Source organism: Hippocampus bargibanti, linkage group LG14 (genome assembly GCF_051943395.1).
Source record: "Hippocampus bargibanti isolate YZ-2025 linkage group LG14, ASM5194339v1, whole genome shotgun sequence".
NCBI classification, from domain to species: Eukaryota; Metazoa; Chordata; class Actinopteri; order Syngnathiformes; family Syngnathidae; genus Hippocampus; species Hippocampus bargibanti.
The window spans coordinates 12452299-12472793 of record NC_142747.1 but is presented as its reverse complement, the minus strand read 5'-3'; the positions used below and the strand labels follow the sequence as shown (position 1 = coordinate 12472793).

At 40.9% G+C, this 20495-nt stretch overlaps 1 protein-coding gene across 5 annotated transcripts; it reads right to left on the bottom strand.

Annotated features, from left to right (window-relative positions):
• Positions 1 to 1082: 1082 nt before the first annotated feature.
• On the bottom strand, positions 1083 to 18898 carry slc6a4a (solute carrier family 6 member 4a). Of its 5 annotated transcripts, XM_089013899.1 has the most exons (15): positions 18793 to 18898; positions 18336 to 18424; positions 13584 to 14162; positions 11839 to 11973; positions 11159 to 11381; positions 8577 to 8715; positions 8104 to 8238; positions 7881 to 7984; positions 7619 to 7746; positions 7340 to 7452; positions 6363 to 6494; positions 5688 to 5787; positions 5484 to 5584; positions 5159 to 5326; positions 1083 to 2538 (listed from the first exon to the last, which is right to left on the bottom strand). In XM_089013899.1, the coding sequence occupies exons 3-15, from the start codon at positions 14041 to 14043 to the stop codon at positions 2464 to 2466; spliced, it is 2013 nt and encodes a 670-aa protein (XP_088870025.1). In that variant the 5' UTR covers positions 14044 to 14162; positions 18336 to 18424; positions 18793 to 18898; the 3' UTR covers positions 1083 to 2463. The 5 variants fall into 5 exon arrangements, with proteins under 5 accessions (XP_088870025.1, XP_088870021.1, XP_088870022.1 ...); XM_089013895.1 differs by lacking the exons at positions 18336 to 18424; positions 18793 to 18898 and adding an exon at positions 15455 to 15578 and having other exon boundaries at positions 13584 to 14384; XM_089013896.1 differs by lacking the exons at positions 18336 to 18424; positions 18793 to 18898 and adding an exon at positions 15515 to 15576 and having other exon boundaries at positions 13584 to 14384.
• Between the last annotated feature and the right edge of the window lie 1597 nt (positions 18899 to 20495).

Sequence of the window (20495 nt, the reverse complement as noted above, 5' to 3'; positions counted from 1 at the left end):
ATGCTACCGTGTGCCGAGAATTGAAAATATTCAACCTTTATAAGCTTGCAAGAAATACTGAACACAAGCACAATGGTTGATGATCCAAAATGTTATGATATTAGTGATATTTGTTATTTACATTCTACGGTATAGTGAATATATGTTTTTCATTAAAAAAAAAGTCTGTCTTTTTTGATGGATCACAGACTGCAATCTTTGTGATTGTGTTTTAAGTCTCACACATATCTCCGGAGCACTCCCCCAGCCCATTCTTTGACAAAACCTCTCCAGCTCCCCCAGATTTGTCAGTCTTCTGCCATGACCTTGGTATTCAATTCGCCCCCATATGATTTAAATCGGGGCTTTGTACAGACCATTTGATAACATTCACTTTGGCATTATAGTTTCACATTATAATGTTGGAGGACATACAGGGTTGAATGAACTCAACTGAGCATTAATATATTTTAGGATGGTACCATGTGTGATTAACTCATTCATTGCCATTCACGAATTTATTCAGGAATTGAAAATATGACGAAGGGCACCGTTCCCGAATTTGTTCGGGTTTTGTTTTTTCATGCTTGGGTGCCGATAAAGTGCTGGCCATGGCCTCTGGCAATGTTTTTTTTTTCTTTTCCACAAGTTTGCATCATTTCCCTTTATCCATGTTAGCGCTTTGTTCCAGCTTTAGTTGTTGTTAAAGCGCTATATAAACCAAAATTAATGTATTGCATTTTATTTTGGGCATCTGCCCTTATTTCAAGCGCATACAACTCCAGATCCATATAATTTAATAATTAACTCATTTTTTTCCTGATGAAAGAAGTGAGTCTAAGGTTTCTAACACTGTATTGAATGGTTATGTAGTTCTAAAATTCAATATTCTGTGGGTCCTGGAATTCGAATAACAATAACAAAAACCCTGACACTGGAGTGGACACATTTTTGCCTGTCTGGCAGTGAATGCGTTAAACTGGACCTCACTTGATTTCACAAGGGCCCAACATATTTCAAGTGATTAATCACTGCAGTTTTTACAATGAGCCATTGATACAGCCATACAAATGAAAGAAAAAAAGACCCAGGACCCATTTTTCTCCATATTTCTTTATTATCTGATGCTTCTCATATATTTCAATAGCTTTATTCTATCCAGGTAGGGTTGCCAATACAGTCTTTTGAAGAAATAGTACATAGGTCTATAAGCTTGAGTGGTACTAGAGGGGAGTTTACATCCTTCATTAGATAATTTGGCAATTTACAACAACAAGAGACCATTTTTTTACATACACACATTTTTTTCCCCAATTACTCTCTCACACACGCACATACCCTTGAGTACATTATTCACACATACATATCATAGCATGCACACATAAAGGCTGACCATCCCTACCTACTCATTGCCTCACACACGCATCAGCAAATGTTCACTCAAATCCAAAACAATTCCACATACACATTCAGACCTCCATGAGGGACTGGAAACAAATTTCCACAGGGTAGTTTACACTAAGTATCACACTGACAAGTAAATACACATGTGGATGTACAGTACTTACCATATTTGAAGTCATAAGTTTAGATTTCTCTGTCTGTCTTTTTGGTTGTAATAAAAGTGATGATAAGTCAACTTTTAAATAATGACTTTGATGGTATTAAGTCCATATTTGGTATTGATTACTGACTGCTCTGCAACATTACTACAAGCTCAGAAGGTGACTGATTATTTGAAAACATTGATAATGACAATGTAAACAACATGACAAAATAGAAGGAAATAGAAAGAAAATACATTTCATCCGAATGTTTATAGGCCATCATAACCGTTTCGCACATGCGCGCGCGTGCACACACACACACACACACACACACACACACACACACACACACACACACACACACACACACACACACACACACACACACACACACACACACACACACACACACACACACACACACACACACGCACACACACACACAGAGAGTACAAATTCATAACACGAACAAACACTGCGCTAGAGTGCAGAACTCTTAGCAAATCTGTCCTTATAATCCAACATCGATGGAACAAAATTACTGTCATATCGCATGACATATGAGATGAGAAAATGTCATATATTTGGCGTCAATGATGTAAGGGAGAGAATACCTGAATTTTGCTCCATATTAGAATGCATAACTTATCTGTACTGTACAGTATATTCTTAAAGTGATACAATGAGAGTGGAGAAATTGCCAGTAAAATATGTTCACAGACTCAGCCAACCTGCACTCAACCAAATGAAATAAGTGAGGAGTATTCTGTCTTTACCTACTGTACATTAGACCAAACAACAGTCCCAGATTTGAGCTTCAATGAAAAAAAAAGAGGCAAATGTGGTGAAAGGTTGTCTCCATCGTTTGTAGCGTCGTAAGTGATCCAGAAGAGGGCGCCTTAAGTAAAGCTTGAAGTGGGTACAGGGTAGGATCAGGTCAGACTGCATTGGTGACAATGAAGCCTCTGTGTTGGTCATTGCTGGGCACCGGAGTGATACTCTTTGATAAACGCTGCGAGGAAATATAGAAGTTACCATGGCTTATGGGGTCACAAATGTCAAATGTAAATTTCAAAGATACCAAGTCAGCAATCGACAGCATATGCCAAATAAAGTACTGTATTTTCTGGTGCGTAAGGCGCACCCAAAAGCCTTGATTTTCTTCAAAAGATGACCCTGCGTCTTATACGCAGGTGCGCCTTATATGTGAAGTAATACTGAGCCACAACAGGTCTCGCAACTACTTTCAATAGCCACCGACTCCATTTACCCCCGTAGGAGAAGTAGTGCGTTACCCCAGTCTCAACGGTAGCGCCTTATAATGTCGTTTCCCTTATATTTGGAAATCTTTTGTATATTTATATAATATATTTGGAAAACATTTATCATCAATTGAAGGTGCACTTTACAGTCTGGTGTGCCTTATATATGGATAAAAAATACACCATTTATTGGGGGTGCGCCTTATACTCCAGTGCGCCTTATACACCGGAAAATACGGTAATCTTTTCTTGTAACATCCAATCTTCAGAAGAAAAATGTGTTTAGGACAAATGATTATATTTCTAAAAGATCGGAATTAACTAAAGTGAATGTTGAAAAGAAGAAGTTAGGATGTCATTGCAAGACAAACACATCACTCGCGTTACATGCGATCAGATTGATCTGATGTCATCACTATTTCCAGAATATCCAGGGTATATGCAGCTCTACGTTGCAAAGTATATTAACCAGTAGTTCGGCATTTTAATTAAAGTAGCAATTTTGAAATTCTTGCTGGAAATGTAAATTATTCTCAAACATTAGACTATAATTAGAAGGAAAACATAAATAACATCTGTCTTTGCCATGTCGATCACTTTCACCCTCAAAACGGATTCAGAATCAGTTTTCTATCAAATTATAAAGCCTGGAAAATTGACTGACTTAACCTTTGACTTTGCTCATGCTTTATCTTTCCCCCGAATGTCATGTCATGTACAAAAGTAGATATTTACACTGCACCATGCTAACAGTGTGTGTCAGTGTCATTGCACACCTCTGACATTGTGTCAATACAGGACAATGTGGCCTTACTGCAGCGTATCACAATGTTATAATGATGATGCTGATGATGGGAGGAACGTTTTTTTGTTGTTGTTCTCATCACGACCCGGCGGCAGGTGTGTGATTGTATAAAGTGGTGAACAAGCATTCAACCGATTCAAATGAAAAGACTTCCCACTTTCCAGTTAGTGTAATCAGGTGATCGTCGACCAGCATTCCATGTGTGTGTGTGTGTGTGTGTAGCTTGAATTTGTGTTTTTTGTTGGTTTTTTTTTTTTCCAAATGAAGCTGATCCTCCACTTTTTTTCTTTTGGTGCTAACTTGTAGTCATGTGACATTGGAGGTTGGCCGTACATGTGCATGGGAAACAGTGAGAAAACGAGATGCTTCCTGGATGCTTTGTGTTGTTGTGCGTAGTGAGGACCGGATACGGATTGTTTTTCAGTTTTTTCGGCCATGACATTCATCAAGGATGAGACTGCTGAGCGGTTGCGCCTTTTCGGCACCACGAATATGCCAGCACGGTTTTTGATTTGGGAGGGATGTCAGGGCCATTTGACTGTCATCTCTGGAGCGATTGTGCATGTTTGCGCCCGTAATTAGCATTTTTTTCAGAGCCCTGCTTTGTCCAGCAAAAAGGTCGGTGCTATTGGACAGTCTGCGGCTGGATGGATGCATGGCTTGAGGAGCCCGCGATGAGAAGAAAGGAGCATCAGCGCAGAGCGCCGATGTGTATGTGGAACTGTCGCAGCTTGGAATTGAAGCGGATTTACGTGGGACAGGAGGTGTGAGACAATTTATTTTCGTCAATGGATGCTATAGCTTTGTTTTTGCTTTCAACATTTAGCTTGTACCAGATATGCACATTTCACCATGATGTCCATGATCCACTGGTGAAAATGATGCTTTGTTCCTCTCCTCTTTCATCTAGAACTGCTTGACAACAAAGAAGATGAAGAAAGTGCTTAAGAATGAGTGATTCTGTGTCTTTGTGTTGTCATATTATTTTGTTATTTTGACTTCAAAATGGGGCGGCCCGGTAGTCGAGTGGTTAGCACACCGGCTTCACAGTACAGAGGTCGCCGGTTCGCGTCCCGGTCCGGCCTCCCTGTGTGGAGTTTGCATGTTCTCCCCGGACCCGCGTGGGTTTTCTCCGGGTCCTCCGGTTTCCTCCCACACTCCAAAAACATGCATGGCAGGCAGATTGACCACTCCAAATTGTCCCTGGGTGTGAGTGTGAGAGTGACTGTTGTACGTCTTTGTGTGCCCTGCGATTGGCTGGCAACCAATTCAGGGTGTCCCCCGCCTCGTGCCCGAAGACAGCTGAGATAGGCTCCAGCAACCCCCGCGACCCTAATGAGGAATAAGCGGTACGGAAAATGAGATGAGATGAGACTTCAAAATGGCGCTGCGAGAGTGGCTAATTTTCCAGCAGCTCCTTTATTTTGTTTTTCTATTCCTTCCTTTCCTTTCCTCTTCTTTCCATAAGTTTGCTGCTGTGAAGTGTAAAATTCTCCACTGTGAGACTAATAAAATCTAATCCAATCCAATCCAACAATCAGAAGAAGACTGTGAAGTGTGTATACCTGTTTGAAGGTGCCCTTGGCATTGAGTAGGTGGTAGACCATGTAAACAGGCACACAGATTAATGATGACACCCCAATACTGTAGCCAAGGGCTGTGGTCCAGGGTGGATACTGGTAATCAAACAATTTGACCTCAGGCGGGAAGGCCAGGAAGCTGATGATGATGAACTGTAAAGAGAAACACGTTGAAAAGAGTGTGCATGTGTACAAAAGTCTATTGTTGGTGTTATGTGATGGGGATCTCTTGCAGTATAAGGGATGAAAAAGATTGTGAATACAAGAGCTTTTAAAAGATTCGGGGATCATTGATATCTGAGTGTCTCACCAGGAGAAAGATGGGACATATGGCGACCCAGCACATCCTCCAGAAGCAACCCGGGTAGAAACCGAGCATAACCTGGATGTCGTTGCAGAATCGAGTGGTGCCTGAAATAGACACACGTTAACCTTAAACTGGTGTAAAAAATAAATTGAGGTGAAATAGGATTCAAATGTTAGCTATTCTTGATGTAAGAAGGGGCAAACTCACCGTAGAACCAGGAAACTGCTACGACTTCAAGCAGTACCACAGTGATGACCGCGGGGCCCGTGGCATACTCCTCAAACAACTTTACCACAAAAGCTCCTCCCTGGACCAAGAAGAGAAATTTGAGTTTCAGAAAAATCCCTTTTCTAATCAATCTTTTGAAACAGGCCTTGTCCATACACGATGATGATAGCATGTTGCATGTGTAGTCCTTAATGACTCCAGTTCCTTAGCTTAATTGAGGCCTGGAGATAAAGGAATTACTACTTTAATCTGATTTGCATGCAATTGTAAACTGCAGCTAATTACGTTAGCTAAATGCAGCAGCAACACACAATGAAGCATATTGATGGCATATTCTTTGAAATGATTACAAATACATGTATTCTGAAATTTTTCTCCTTGCGTGCATAGAAATAGTATCGTAATAAGCGGGACTATCGATATAACCGATATCGATATAACAACTTGACTGTATATATATATAAAAGCACCGTTGGGAGTGCAAACGGGGCAATTTGATGGGATGCTAAGGCAGCTAAAATACTAAGAACTTTTAAAGATTAAAAAAATAAAAAGCACACTCACTGACGCAGGACGGCACAAATGCTGCTATCTTAAGGTTCTGTTATTATCAGAATAACTTGTACAGATGGAAATGGAGTTGATGTGACTTACATATGTGAGAGTGGAGAGTGCTCCGAGGTAGCAGACACAAACGAGTCCAAAGACAAACTGCTCTCGTCTCTTTACCAGAACATTGGGGAACTCATCAAGCATAGCCGTGACGACTCCCTCCAAACCGGCAAACTGGAAGAGGGAACAAAAATACGACCAGATAAGAATTGAACTGACCGTTCCTTTCTGCTCTTTTAATATCGCCATCCATCCATCGGTTTGTCAGTCCGTCCATCCATCCATACATTTGTCAGTCCATCCATCCATCCATCCATCCATCCATCCGCCAGTCCATCCATCCAACCAACAACCATCCATCCATCCGTCCGTTTGTCAGTCCATCAAACCAACCACCATTCCATTTATCAGTCCATCCATCCATGCATCCATTCATGTATCAATCCATCCGTTTATCAGTCCATCCATCCATCAGTCCATACATCTGTTTGTCAGTCATTCAACCATCCACCCATATGCCAGTCCATCCATCCATCCGTCTTTCAGTCATGTAAAGCATGCAGGATAGTGGCCCACAAGGACCGCAGTTGGTGAACAAGAGAAGAATTTTAAGATGCCTAAAAGAGAGAAAAACAGGCGACACAAAGCGAGATTGTATATGGGACACAAAGCAACAGATTGTGCAGTAATATCCTCAGTCATGAAAAAAAGGAGCAAAGCATCCCTGATGTTGATTCTACACTGATTATCAGTATGCAATAAGCACTTCGCAGGTCTCCACAGCGAGCTCCTTGGGCACAGATGAACACAGGCTTATTGGCAAAAGATCACTTGACTGATATTAGGGCATGGTCACCTTGTTTGTTTGCAAAAGTGAGTATGAGTGTGGACGAACAAGTCATAGAGAAGACAGCGTTTCTGTTCATGGTTGTGCTAATATGGAATACGCTATGGGGTTTTAGAGGGGAGCAACAAGTGGCATATATTCGTGATTTGTGAGAGCAATGAGCTAAACTTACTGTGCTATCCAGGCCCAACATAATAATCATGAGGAAGAAGATTATGGCAAAGAAGGTTGCAGCTGGCATATTTGCAATGGCTTCTGCATAAATGATGAAAAGGAGACTGGGTCCTAGAGATAAGAAAAAAACAGGTTAAAAGGAGAAAGGTACTATGTGCAGTGTTCGGAAATGCTTATGCAAAATGCCTTCAGGGATCAAAATGCAGATCATTGTGCGAAGGGATTAGTTTTTAAAAATGTGATATTAAATGGAAATGGCCATTGTTGGTTTTTTTACCAGCATCTTTGGCAACGGCATCCACATCCTGCTGCCTCATCTCAGCCATGTATCCGAGTACAGTAAAAATCACAAAGCCGGACAGAAAACTGGTGATGCAATTTACTGAGCTGGTGACCAAAGCATCTCTGAAAGGGACAGAAAAGAGGAACAGGTGTTTGTGTCTCAGATGATGAATTTCGGGTCATTTGTCATGTGACTAAGTCTGAACTTGTTGAATGACGTTTGGTTTTCTCTATGAGGCGCTTTCTCCTGAACTCACTTGTAGCAGTTGTTGTGAAATGGGTTGTAGCTGGCAAAAGCAAGGAGAACCCCAAAACCCGGACCCAGTGAGAAGAAGATCTGAGCTGCTGCATCGATCCACACCTTGAACACAACATGGGGGACATTTTGGAGGTGGGAGAAACAAAAACATCATTTCCAGGACAGGACATAACCAAACTCTGTGCGGTGGCAAAAAAAAAAATAATTAAGACTCATCTTACCGTCGTGCTGAGCAGTTTCTCCCAATCAGGTTTGAGATAAAAAACCACACCCCTCCAGGCTCCAGGTAGGGTGGCCCCACGGACAAGAAGTACCAGAAGCACCAGATATGGAAAGGTTGCCGTCACCCAGACCACCTACAAGGGTAAACAAATAAACTTAGCGATGGTGCTTTTGAAGAATACACACTGTTCTTCTTTAGCCGTTGGCGTGTCAGGAGAGTGATGTCATCACTGTGATCTGTTTCATTGTGTGTAATCGAATCAAGCCAAGTTGCTAAAAAAAGACTTTCAGGTCTGGTTTGTGGTCTCAATGGCTGAAGTAGAAAACCACATACAATTTCTCTCCAACTTGTCCGACAGCAACGATGAATGAGAATGAGTGCGATGAGCATTTTTCTCAATCCAAGTTTCGATTTATCCAACGTAAGTGGCACACTTTTCCAATTAGCCGTACCGGCGAAAAGGTCACCTACCTTTCCAGATGTTTTGACACCCTTCCAGATGCTGAAGTAGACGATGGTGAAGATGAAGAGCAAACAAAGGGCGAGCTGCCAGCTGACGGCGCCCAGCTGATGCAGACCCGATGAGCGGTGTACCTGTAACACATGACGACTGGAGAAAGGAGAAAGGAAAGGTGAGGATATTGGAAAGACGAGCCACGCAGTTCCACAAAATTTACCCCCGTACACAAAGGTAAAATGATTAAAGATGGACGTAATTTATATTGACAACAGGAAATCCGGATAGCAGATTGACTTGCAACTTTTGAACTGTTGCAGCTTCAACAGATAACACAATCTGTCTTCAAAAATAAATTGAAGGACATTAAACTGACCTGTTTGGTCAGAGACACAATGTTATAAATAACTTTTTCTTCATATAGCCAAGCTTTTCAAAAATGTAATATTTCCCTTTGTCCGTGTAGGTCCATCCTTATTCATTAACTAATTCACTGCCATTCTAAAATATTCGGGAATTGAAAAGTGTGACGTAGAGCGCGATTCCCGAATTTGTTCGGTGTTTTGTTTTTTCTTGCGGGGGATGCCGATAAAACGCTGGTCAGACCTCTGGCAACGTTTTTTGTTTCCACTAGGGGGCAGCATTTGCTTTTTGTCCATGTTAACACTTTATTACAGCTTTAGCTGTTGTTAAAGCTCTATATAAATATGTATATATTGTATTGTATTTTGTACAGCCGCCCCCATTTCCAGCTCAGATAACTCCAGACCCATTAACTTAGGAATTAACTCTTTTTTTCTGATGAACAGAAATTTCTCACGCTGAATTGAATGTTTATGTAGTCCTAAAACTCAATATTATGTGATGCTTGCAATTTGAGTGAAAATGACAAAAACCCTGGCATGAGAGTGGACACATTTTGGCACATCGTTTGGCAGTGAATGAGTTAAAAATACTGTGTTTTCTTTTCAGTTCATATACAGGTAATTTGAGATGACGAAACAGCAGGACAGGGTTCAGCTGCTTCTTTCACATGAACGGTCTCTAATAACTAACGAATATTGATATAAGCAAATGTGTTCTCAAATAATGCAATGTTGCTGGATGTTTTCCATTTCTCATTTTTCATGTTGAAACGGTCACTGGTATGTGGGAGGAAGGGTGTGGGGGCATATTTCTCTCACTTTCCCATTGACTAATTATTATGTGGCTGGAAAATTTGAACTTTTCTGCCACTTCACATAAAAACTGAGTATGCAGCTAGAAGCACTGCCTCCAAGAGTTTAGTTGTTGGGGAGGTCGAACAAAAAGAAAAAACAGTCTGTCAGTAAGTGTGCTTCGTGCTAGTGCTGCATGACAAAATGGATATCATTTTGTCACGAGCAGCTAGCCAATAAGGTCACCACATACGTACACCTGCACAAGGACAATATTGACGACAATGATGATGATCCAATATAGCTGAAACGTTGATACCCGCCCGTTGACAAGAATGGATGTTTGAGTTTGTGATTATAGTTTGGAGCGGTTTAATAATAGGCAGATAAATATTGGTTCTCTTGGTTACCGGATTTAGCTACATTAACCAAAGACAGTTTAACAGTGGCGGACTGTCAATACCTGCAAAGCCTTCTCTGCTGGCCTAAAAATATCTGAATCACAGACTGATGTTAATTATATTTTGTCCTTGAATTCTTATTAAATAATTCCAAATTGGCTTTCAGTTTCCTTTCATTAATTTTCCCCTGTTGCGCTGCTATCAGATGTGCGTTTTCGTATTTAAGCATTTAACCAATCACATTTCAGCCATTATTTGATACCAAGTTACCCGGACGACTTCACAATCACTTCTGCGGGCCCTGGAGCATCAAATGTGTCGATCGAACTGTAGCTCTAGTTGAACCAATCAGATTTCGAGTTGGCAACCCAAAAGGGGTACCAGCGCCTTCTTGCAGGCACTGGTCAACGTCAGCGTTTTCGCAAACTATGATTGGCTTTTTACTAGCCAATCATAGTTTGGAAGACCTGCTCTGATCACAAGCCGCTAGTGACAATGGCATACTGGCAAGAGCTAGCACACTGTATTGGTAGCAAGCTGCATCAGCAAAAATAGCAAAACTATTGTGTTGATATATATATATATAATAGCAGTTTTGTCAACCCACAATGGCTGAAGGAGAACTGAATTTGTTTGGAGATTTACTGTTAAAGCCATTTTCAAGACAGAAATCATTATCATAAAATCATTATCATTAAGGGTCGGTCAGTTATTTCCTGGCTAATGGTACACTCTAGTGGACTTGTAGTAAATCACACCCCACTTTTTCAGCCTGGATTGAAACTTTTTCAGCCTAGCGATGAAATCCACAGCCCGCCATTGCATTTAAGAACAGCTCTAAATATGACGTACGTAAGTGCTATTCTTTTTCCCTTTTAGCCATGCTGATCGGAGTGAATGAAAACTTGTTCACAGTATCACTGTAAATTTTCCAATAAATCATTGATATTTTGGTACACAGCTCTTATCTTCCCCTTCTCATTTTCCATCTGGTAAAGTCTCCCTCGATGCTTTTGCATCCCACTTACATGCACTTACGTATAGAACTCCTCGGCAGGGGAGGTGGAGGAGTTGGACCATGAAACGTTGTGGTCGGTGGACATGTATCTGTTACAGTTGCCAGTGTTCCAGCTGTTGGTGCAGGTGGTCCAGGGAAGGGTAGACCGGAACGACGACAACAGGTAGTACAAGGCCCACGCCATGATGGTGTTGTAATAGAAGGCAATGTAGAGGGCTATGATGCAGATAGCAAAGCCAATACCTGCATGAAGGAACCAAATGACTGTGAGCAAGAATACTTGACCACGCTAGGACAGTACTGACCAGCCTGCCCAGAGTGGGCGAACGCAATAAGATGCCATTTGCGAGGGATTATTTGGGATATCACTTCTCAGACACAGATCAGTGACTCTTTCAAACTCCGGCTCAAGTGGTTGACATTTCCCAGGCACAACAATTTACATGCAAAGCTAATTTCAAACACCTGGCATTTTGGCATGGAAATGCGACAATTTCCATAACACACACAGAACATCACTCCAAATGTTCAAGCAAGACTCGGGGCTGCTTGACTTTAAATGAGGCAACGGTAAGTGAATCCGCTAAGATCTTTATACTGTGCTTCTTTGCCTTTCAGGCAGTTCTCTCATGTTGTCCCCCCACTAACCCCGGTCTCGTATTCTAGCAGTTGCCCAACTAATTTTTCCATCGCCTCCTACCTTTGAAGATGGGGCAGATATGTTTCCAAATGGAGATGCAGCCATTGCGGTGAAACTGCCCGAGAGCAAGCTCCATGTAGAAGAGTGGGACACCTCCAAAAACTGCCATTAACAGGTAGGGAAGTAAAAAGGCACCTAATGTGAGAAGGAGAATAAGGGTTAGGAAATTGGTGATCCAAGGATCGGAAGTAGAAGCAGAAACTAGTGACAAAGTTAAAAAACAAAAAGAGTCTGTTTCAGTCACACAAAATAAACACAACTTTGGGGTCAGCCAATCCTCCATGAAGCGTCTCCAGCTGGTCCAGAATGCTGGTACTCACCTCTTGACTGGTACACGTAAGAGGGAGCACATAACTCATACTCTGGCATCCTTTCACTGGCTTCCTATACATTTGAGTTCTTTTCAAGATCTTATTATTTGTCTTCAAATCTTTAAATGATCTCCTCATTCTCCTTATCTTTCCGAGCTCATCCACTTCTTCACACCTTCCCGACGCCTCAGGTCTGCTGACCAGACATTATTAGATGTGCCTAAAACTAAATCGGAGGCTCAGAGGGTATCGAGCCTTTTCCGTTGCTGGTCCAACTTTCTGGAATGACCTGCCATTGAACATTCGGCAAATCCCCTCAGTGCGCATCTTTAAAACCCATCTCAAAACTCACTTGAACTCTTTGGCATTCGACTGCAAGATTCCGACTTGATCTTGGTTTCACTCCCTGGTGCTTTCTACTAACTTTGTCAATGCTGTATTTCCTGTATATGATACCTGTCAATGTTAAGTGCTTTGTTGCAGTTTCAGCTTTTGTTAAAGCGCTATATAGACCAAAATGTATGGTATTGTACACAAGTCAAATCGATAAGATACAGCTCACCCACGGCAAAAGTGACAGAAAAGGTATCAATAAATGAAGAGGTAGCACCAGAAGAGTTAAAGACCACAAACTTGGACATCCAACTCACAGCTTGTCATCACATCTCCGCTTATCTCATCATCGGTCTACCTCATGCGATCATGTGCTTATTTGTTTGCCAGTATTTTTTTCTCCCACCCTCCTGCGGTCAAAGATAAGAGATGATTGAGCGTCTGCCCAAGCAACAGGTTATTAAGCACGCAGGGCACTGAGGCCTTTTCAATAAAACAAAACCTCTCACAATTAATACTATCAAGTGTCTCCTTGAGCAGATCTCTGCTTCACACACATACACTGCACAAACACACTTAGACGCACACATTCACACAGCACAACACAGGAAATTGCACGGAGTTTATTATTGCAGATTTAATATAAGTGAAAATTAAGGCTGTTTTTGTGCAGTAAGGATTTTGTGACAGACAGAATGGCTTCATTCTACTACTTAAATTGTGTAAATACAGTTCTTAATATCTTTATTTGACCACCTATTTGTCTCAACAACCCTCCGGCACTGTGAAATGCTTGAATACTGACACATAATTTGACATCACCATCAGAAAGTAAAAAAAAACATTCGAAATGCCCTTTTTCTAAAACACTAAATTGGACAATTAATGGATACTAGAGAAAATAAAATTAATTGATGCACAGAGTGCACTTATGTTTGTGCAACTTTGGAAGAGTCAGTTTAGGAGTCTACAGAGGAGTCAGAGTGACTTAATGGGAATTTTTCAAATTTAATCTTAAATCTGAAACAACAAAAAAATCAATAAATAACAATCAAAGATCATATTTATACAGCCGCCATTTCAACTCGTGCAACGCCTCACCTCCTCCATTTTGGTAGCAGACATAGGGGAAACGCCACACATTGCCCAGGTCCACTGCGTAGCCGATGACAGAGAGCAAGAAGTCCACCTTCTTGCTCCAAGTTTCCCTTGGTCGGTCCAAGCTGGTTTGTTGAACCACCAAAGTCCTGAGATCTGCCAGCACCGTGGCGGCACCAGAGTTGTCTGCGGGCCTCGAGGTGGGACCTGCTTCGGAAAACCCCACTTCCTCGTTGGAACTCTGAGGGCTGGATGTGGCGAAGCCATTAGACACCTGCTGGCCTGGTGTGGGAGTCTTGGGTTCATGCTTAGCAAGACCGTCAGCCATCATCAGTTGACAATTTTCATCCTGCGTTCCTTTCTCTTCTCCCTTCACCTCCTCGTTCTCCTGGCCTCGTTCGGCCTCCCTCTCCCATTCTTCTTTTGTCAACATGCTGGCCATCGTCACACCTTTTGTCTCCATTGTGGTCACGTTGATCGTTTTGTTTGGGGTTTTGGTGAGGTAGTTACGGCTGGGAAGAGGTCGGCGAATGTAAGATGGTCTGGGTGTCCAATACAGTGCCCATTAGGGGAATAAATTTGCTGAATAAAAAGTGTGAGGAGAGAAAGGGAATGATTTAAAACTCTTTGTGTCGTTCTTGGACTGGTAAGGATGAAGAGATTGGAATTAAAAGAAAATAGACATTGATGGGGTTGCGCGATAAGGGGTACTGAGTGCAGACAAGAGAATTTAGGCTCGTTTCCGTTGACTGTGTGTTATCATGGGCCCCAATGTGGCGGTGGAAGGGGGGGAGGGCTCATCAGCTATTGACACAAGAATATTGACACAAAAAAATCAATGGATTAAAACAACAGTGTACTTTAAGAATTAGAAAAACATCAACATTGAACTTTTACACTAGTGTCCCATTTTTAAAACTGCTGCAAAAAGACACACAACCCCACAGGAATTAAACATCATGTGGAATGAATCATGAGTTGCAAAACTTTTGATGCTTATCAACCCAAAAGATGACCATTGGATGAGAACCAGAATAAAGAACACATACACCAGCCATATGCTGCTTAAACTTACTAAAACTCGAAAAAGAACCGAGAGAAAGCACCCGATTGATTCGCCAGATTGTTCAACCTATGTTTGTTTCGTGCGTGCACACTAAATGGATACAGGCACAAAGGGTTTTTTTGTGGTGGTGGGGGGAACAAAACAAAAGAAACATAAGAAAAGCCACTCATTTAAATCAAACTAACAATGACTAAAATAATACAGATGTCCTCTCAATGTACTCCAAAGAGTAATTTAAAAAGTAAATGAACTGATTTAAATTCAATGTGCATCGTTCTACTGCATGTTGTTAAAACCTAAACTGGACAACATGTTTGTTAAAATAAAAGTAGACAATCAACAACTGGATTGTCGTGGATTAACTGAGTTACTTCAAGGTATTTTATTTCAATTCATCAGATTCCATTCGCATCATTTTCATCACCTCCACCCCATGCTCAGCGACTGTGAGCGGTCATCCTTGGGTCAAAGCAGTTCTTACTTTCTCAACAATGACCTGATTTCAGCAAAAGTCACGAAAACTCACGACGAAATGTTTCAATGTGAACAAACTGTACAAAAAGAAAAGATGAACACGATACGTAGCCACCTAAAATACTTTACTTGAGTTGCCAGACTCGAGCTTTAGTACAGTCCAACAAATAGAAGTATAATTATACATAAATGAAAGTTAAACAACTTTGGCTTCAGAAATGTCAACATTTAACCAACTTAAGCACACTTCAGAAATGTCATCAATATTTAACCACCGTAAGGACACTTCAGAAATGCCATCAATATTTAACCATCATCAGGACAACAACATTACCTGTTGAGTGAGTTTGTTAAAAGACGACAGCGGCAAATAGAAAGTGAGCAAAATCCTCACCAAGGGAGCAAACAGTGTAGACTAGCACATCAGGACAACCAACTGCCCCCGGAGCTCTCTGAGCTCTCGAACCTCTCTTGTTTCTGTGGCTCCCTCCCTCCCCCTCCCTCACCAACTCACACCATACACACATGTGCAGTGAAGATGCATGCACATGAAGAATTGAGATTGGATAAATGTTGTGGATGTGGTGAGCGAGTGAGATGTAGAATCTGGTGATGATACACACATTAAGAACTGGGTTAGGCACTCTGTTTTTGATACAACAATCACAGGTAGTCTTTCCCTCACTCCCTGATCTTTTTTCTTCTTATGCTTTCATCTTTATACATTGTCCTCATGCCATGTATAGCAGGATCCGATTATTTAATATTTAAACGAAAATGTCATACTTTCTGGACAGTAAAGTCTCGTTATATCGATATTCTCGGGAGTCGGAAAAAATATCGATATAACAGGACGATCGATATATCCGATCCTGCGGCATGTAAATTTTGTCCTTGCGTTCATAGAAATAGTATCGTAATAAGCAGTACTATCGATATAACCGATATCGATATAACGAGACTTTACTGTATTATCCTGCAATCTATACAAAATAATGGGATATTTGTGTTCAAGGTCAAGTAGGGTGCCCTTGCGATTGGGTAGTGACAAGTGTGCTATTGGTAGCCTTGACGCTAATACGTTGTACACCCCTTTTGCCAAAGAAACTGCACTTTAACCTCTTGTACAATGTTTAAAAATATGACTGAATCCAGAAAGGGGAATTTTCAACCACTCTTTTCTCTACAATATCTCTGATGTTTGTTCTCTCCCTAAAGTGATCCTATTTTACCGACTTCAGTTTTTGAATGGGGTTTAGATCTGATAGAGAAAGACATATCTTGATTGTGTGTGTTTTTGAACCACTCCCGCAATAATTTGGAAAGAAAGTACACTTGTACATAAACTATGTACTATAATTGACTGCAGGACAAAAATCTTTCATTCTTTCACAGTTTGAGCGTAATGATTGGCAATCTATGGGTAGCTACAAACCACCCCCCCAAAAAAAACACATTAATGAACACCATAAGTCGGTACGACAAAAAAGAAATACAATTTTTGACATCAAAGGCTCACATAATGCATGCTCTCACAGACTAAATCAATTGGCAAATCTTGTGATTGTGGCAGTTATGGTTTAAATTACAATGTGATGGACTACCTCGGTGATCAGAATAAAGCCACACAAGACCCGTTAGTCTGCCTTTGGCATGTAGAAGTGCTCCACTTATCAGAGTCTGGCAATGCTCAGTGGTTTTCCTGAATGGTGAATTTATATTTTCTTCTCTGTGTAATCTCTTATCAAGTACGTTGACAGACAACCAAAAGGCTAGTCGGTGAGGAGTACAACGCCTATAAGAAAAAGTTTTGAGGAAGGAAATTGGGGGAGTCAGATACTAATGTCTGTGGCCAAGGCATGATCTGATTAGACACTGGATCCGGTTTCAGTTTAAAAAAAAAAGTCATATGGTCTGTTGTCAATACATGCTCAAAAATGTCCTGCTCAGTTTAGTAACACAGTAGATTTAAGCAATATATTATTAAAGAGGAAAGGGGCACGGCATATTTTTGGGTGGAACATATCCCGAAGTAAACATAACGTCACTGAGCTGTAATTTTTGGGGACACCCAAATATTTCATGCAATGGTAGGACCTTTGACCTATCAAGTATTAAACAGTCGTGACAAAGACAGGTGGGTGGCCTTTTGTCACTCTCATCCTCATTTGTATATCAAACCAAAGACTTGAAGTTGCATTGTAAATACCCCAGAGCTGAAAACTCAAGTATTTCCTAGAAAGGTTTCACAGCTTGAAATTAAACATTTACAATGCATTTTATCCCAAGCATGCTCCGTTCTCAAGACAAATAACACTATTGACGACTGTGGTAGGATCTATATCTCTGTTCTAACTTTAGTCTTCAGGTGGTCTCCCTCCCTTCGTCCCAATTTTAGAGAAAAGTCTCTCTTGAAAGCACTGAAATTGTACCACCGCTTCTTCACGATGAGTTTGCTAAGTTTTAGCCACACCCCTCCTACTACTCGAGAATTCTCCAGCAGCTCCTCCTCTGCACAACTGCCGTGTTTTCCTCCTACAGTGCTATTGTTTACTCCTCCTCTGCTCTCTGACTTGTGCATGTTTTCAATTACACTTTGAGTATAGTTAAATAATTGGCACATTCCAAAAACTGACGGATGGTTGTTTGTCTCTGTGTGCCCTGTGATTTTCTGGCAACCGGTTACTTACTGCGCCAAATCAGCTGGGATATGCTCCAGCACCCTCTGCGACCCTTGTGTGGATAAAGCGGTATAGAATTTTTTATGTTTCACATTGTGCTGTTTGAAACATTGTCTTATGTTGATGGGGGTGTTTGTGTGACTTGCCTTGACCCTGGCAGGGTCATGCAGGGCAGACAGACAAAGCACAGCTCAGAAACCCATGACACAAACAAAAACATTGTAAGATGTCTTAAAATAGGCCGGGAGTTGAGGCACAATGGCTGGATGGATTAACTCCGGAAAATTAAAGATATCACGTGAGTGTTACACACAAGAAAACCCGCTATGTGCACAACTTATAAATAATACATACAGTAATATAAATGCAATCACCAAAAGCAATAACTCCTCACAGAAGAAACTTAAATACATCATTTAATTAACGTAATTATCAATGTAAGTGTATTTCTGCAACGTGATGTGAAAAAGTTCAATATTGTGTGCGAAAGTGACTGCCTTTCCAGCAGCTCATGTATTTTGTTTTTCTACTTACATTCCTTTCATCACTTTGCTGCTGTGAAATGTAGATTTCTCCACTGTGAGACTAATAAAGGCAAATCCAATCCAATGCAAAATCCAAATCTGCATAGATGAAGAGAGGAGTTAAAACAAAAATTAACACAAAATCTACCATATTTTTCGGTGTATAAGGCGCACCGGAGTATAGGGTGCACCTTCAATGAATGCCAAAGGTTTTCCAAATATAAATATGTATATGAATGTATAAAAGTTTTCCAATTACAGTATGAGGCACACAGCATTATAAGGCGCTGCAGTAGAGGCTGGGCTTACACACTACTTCTCTTACGAGGGAAATGCTGCCGAGAGTCATTGCGAGACCTGATGTGGCTCAGTATTACTTCACATATAAGACGCAGCATCATCTTTTGAGGAAAATCAAGGCTTTTGGGTGCGCCTTATACAATGAAAAATACGGTATGTTGTCTTACCTTGGTGTGTTGAGTAGGACATAAAGCATGTGGTCTTGACAAGTCCAAAATGTTGCCTTATTAACAGCCAGTACCAACCCGATCACACGTACCCCCCTCCACAAGTATACACTGAGCTCCTAATCCAAGACTTTCTGATGCACATTTATAAAGATGACCAAAAGGAAAACAAGAGTTAATGTAAACATCAAGGAACACTTGCACGGTAGACATTTGTAAAGTGTGTGCTGGTCAGTGAGAGCTTATAGGTCATTACAAGCCACAGGTTGTCTGTCTCCTTGCCTAACTAACCCATTTACAGACACTTGCAGCTCTGACTGGGCCAAAAGGCACCAAGCCAGGTACAGTCGCACTATTGTAGAAGTGTGTGTGTGTCAAACAAGGCAGATGAGATATGAAAAAAGGTTGCCAAGACAATGGTATGAAATATAATGGTGTTAACTTACCAGCCTCTCCTTCTCGTTCAAGTCCAACGTTTGCAAATGTGTTGAACGTCATTCCAATCAGCATCAGCTGAGGCACGAGGTTAATCCTCATTGAAGTGCACACAAATCCAACCACACACATGCACGCGTACACACACACACAACACATTACAGGAAAGGGAAAATTTGAAAGGGCAAAAGGAGACAAAAAGTATCAAATTACATCACATTTGATTCAACAGACATTGTAATACAACTATACAAGAAGTTGCCGAAACTTGATTGCGTTAGGATGACAATTTCTTAACAAGCACCATTCTTCTATTCAGCTTCCTTGACATGTACTGTATATACTTTTTACTATCCCCTTCTATAATAATTCAATCTTTGTTTTGTTGAAGAAACTACAGTACTTTAATAATTTTTTTTTCTAAGCGCATTTCAAAACTCTCAAGGACACTTTACAGCCTGTTTTGTCGGTCCACCCTGAGTCAATGAGGGTTGACTAGACCTGTTGTCTGATAACATCATCATTATCCATGCTTGGAAAACGTAGCATTCGTATTTTAACTGCCAGACGTGCATAAATGTGTCCACTCCAGTCCCAGGGTTTTTGTCATTGTCACTTGAATTCCAGGAACCACAGAATATTGAGTTTAAGGACTACATGAACATTCAGTACAGCGTTAGAAACCTGAGACGCTCTTCTTTCATCAGAAAAAAAGTTAATTCTTAAATTATATGGGTCTGGAGTCATATGTGCTTGAAATGAGGGCGGCTCAAAATACAATACATACATATTGGTTTATATAGCGCTTTAACAAAAGCCGATGCTGGAACAATGTGCTAACATGGACAAAAGGGAAATGCTGCCCCTTTGTGGAAAAGAAAAAACATTACCAAATTCCATGGCCAGCGCTTTATCGGTACCCAAGCATGAAAAAAACTAAACCCGAGTAAATTCGGGAATGGCACTCTGTCATATTTTCAATTCCCGAATACATTTGTGAATGGCAGTGAATTAACTAAGTACATTTTGAATATTCAGCTGTATTTTAAAATGTAGAGCAACAATTGAAAGGTTAGAAAAATGAAGACCTGAAAAATCCACTTCAGTAGCTTAAACTATTTGTCTACTTTCCAGCCTTGCATATGTTTATTTCTGTCATTATTCAGGTATGAGCTTAATTCCACTTCACAAGATTGGTAACGTATTGGCCTATCAATCCAAAAGTCAGTCCAGACGTTGTTACGGTGGGGTAAGCGTAAATCCGAATG

Coding starts and splice junctions, on each gene's coding strand:
- slc6a4a (XM_089013899.1), bottom strand. CDS start 14,043: ATGGAGACAAAAGGTGTGACGATGGCCAGCATGTTGACAAAAGAAGAA. Junction 8,716..11,158: donor CCTGCCGAGGAGTTCTATAC/GTAAGTGCATGT, acceptor TCCTTTCTCCAG/TCGTCATGTGTTACAGGTAC. Junction 7,985..8,103: donor AGAAACTGCTCAGCACGACG/GTAAGATGAGTC, acceptor GTTGTGTTCAAG/GTGTGGATCGATGCAGCAGC.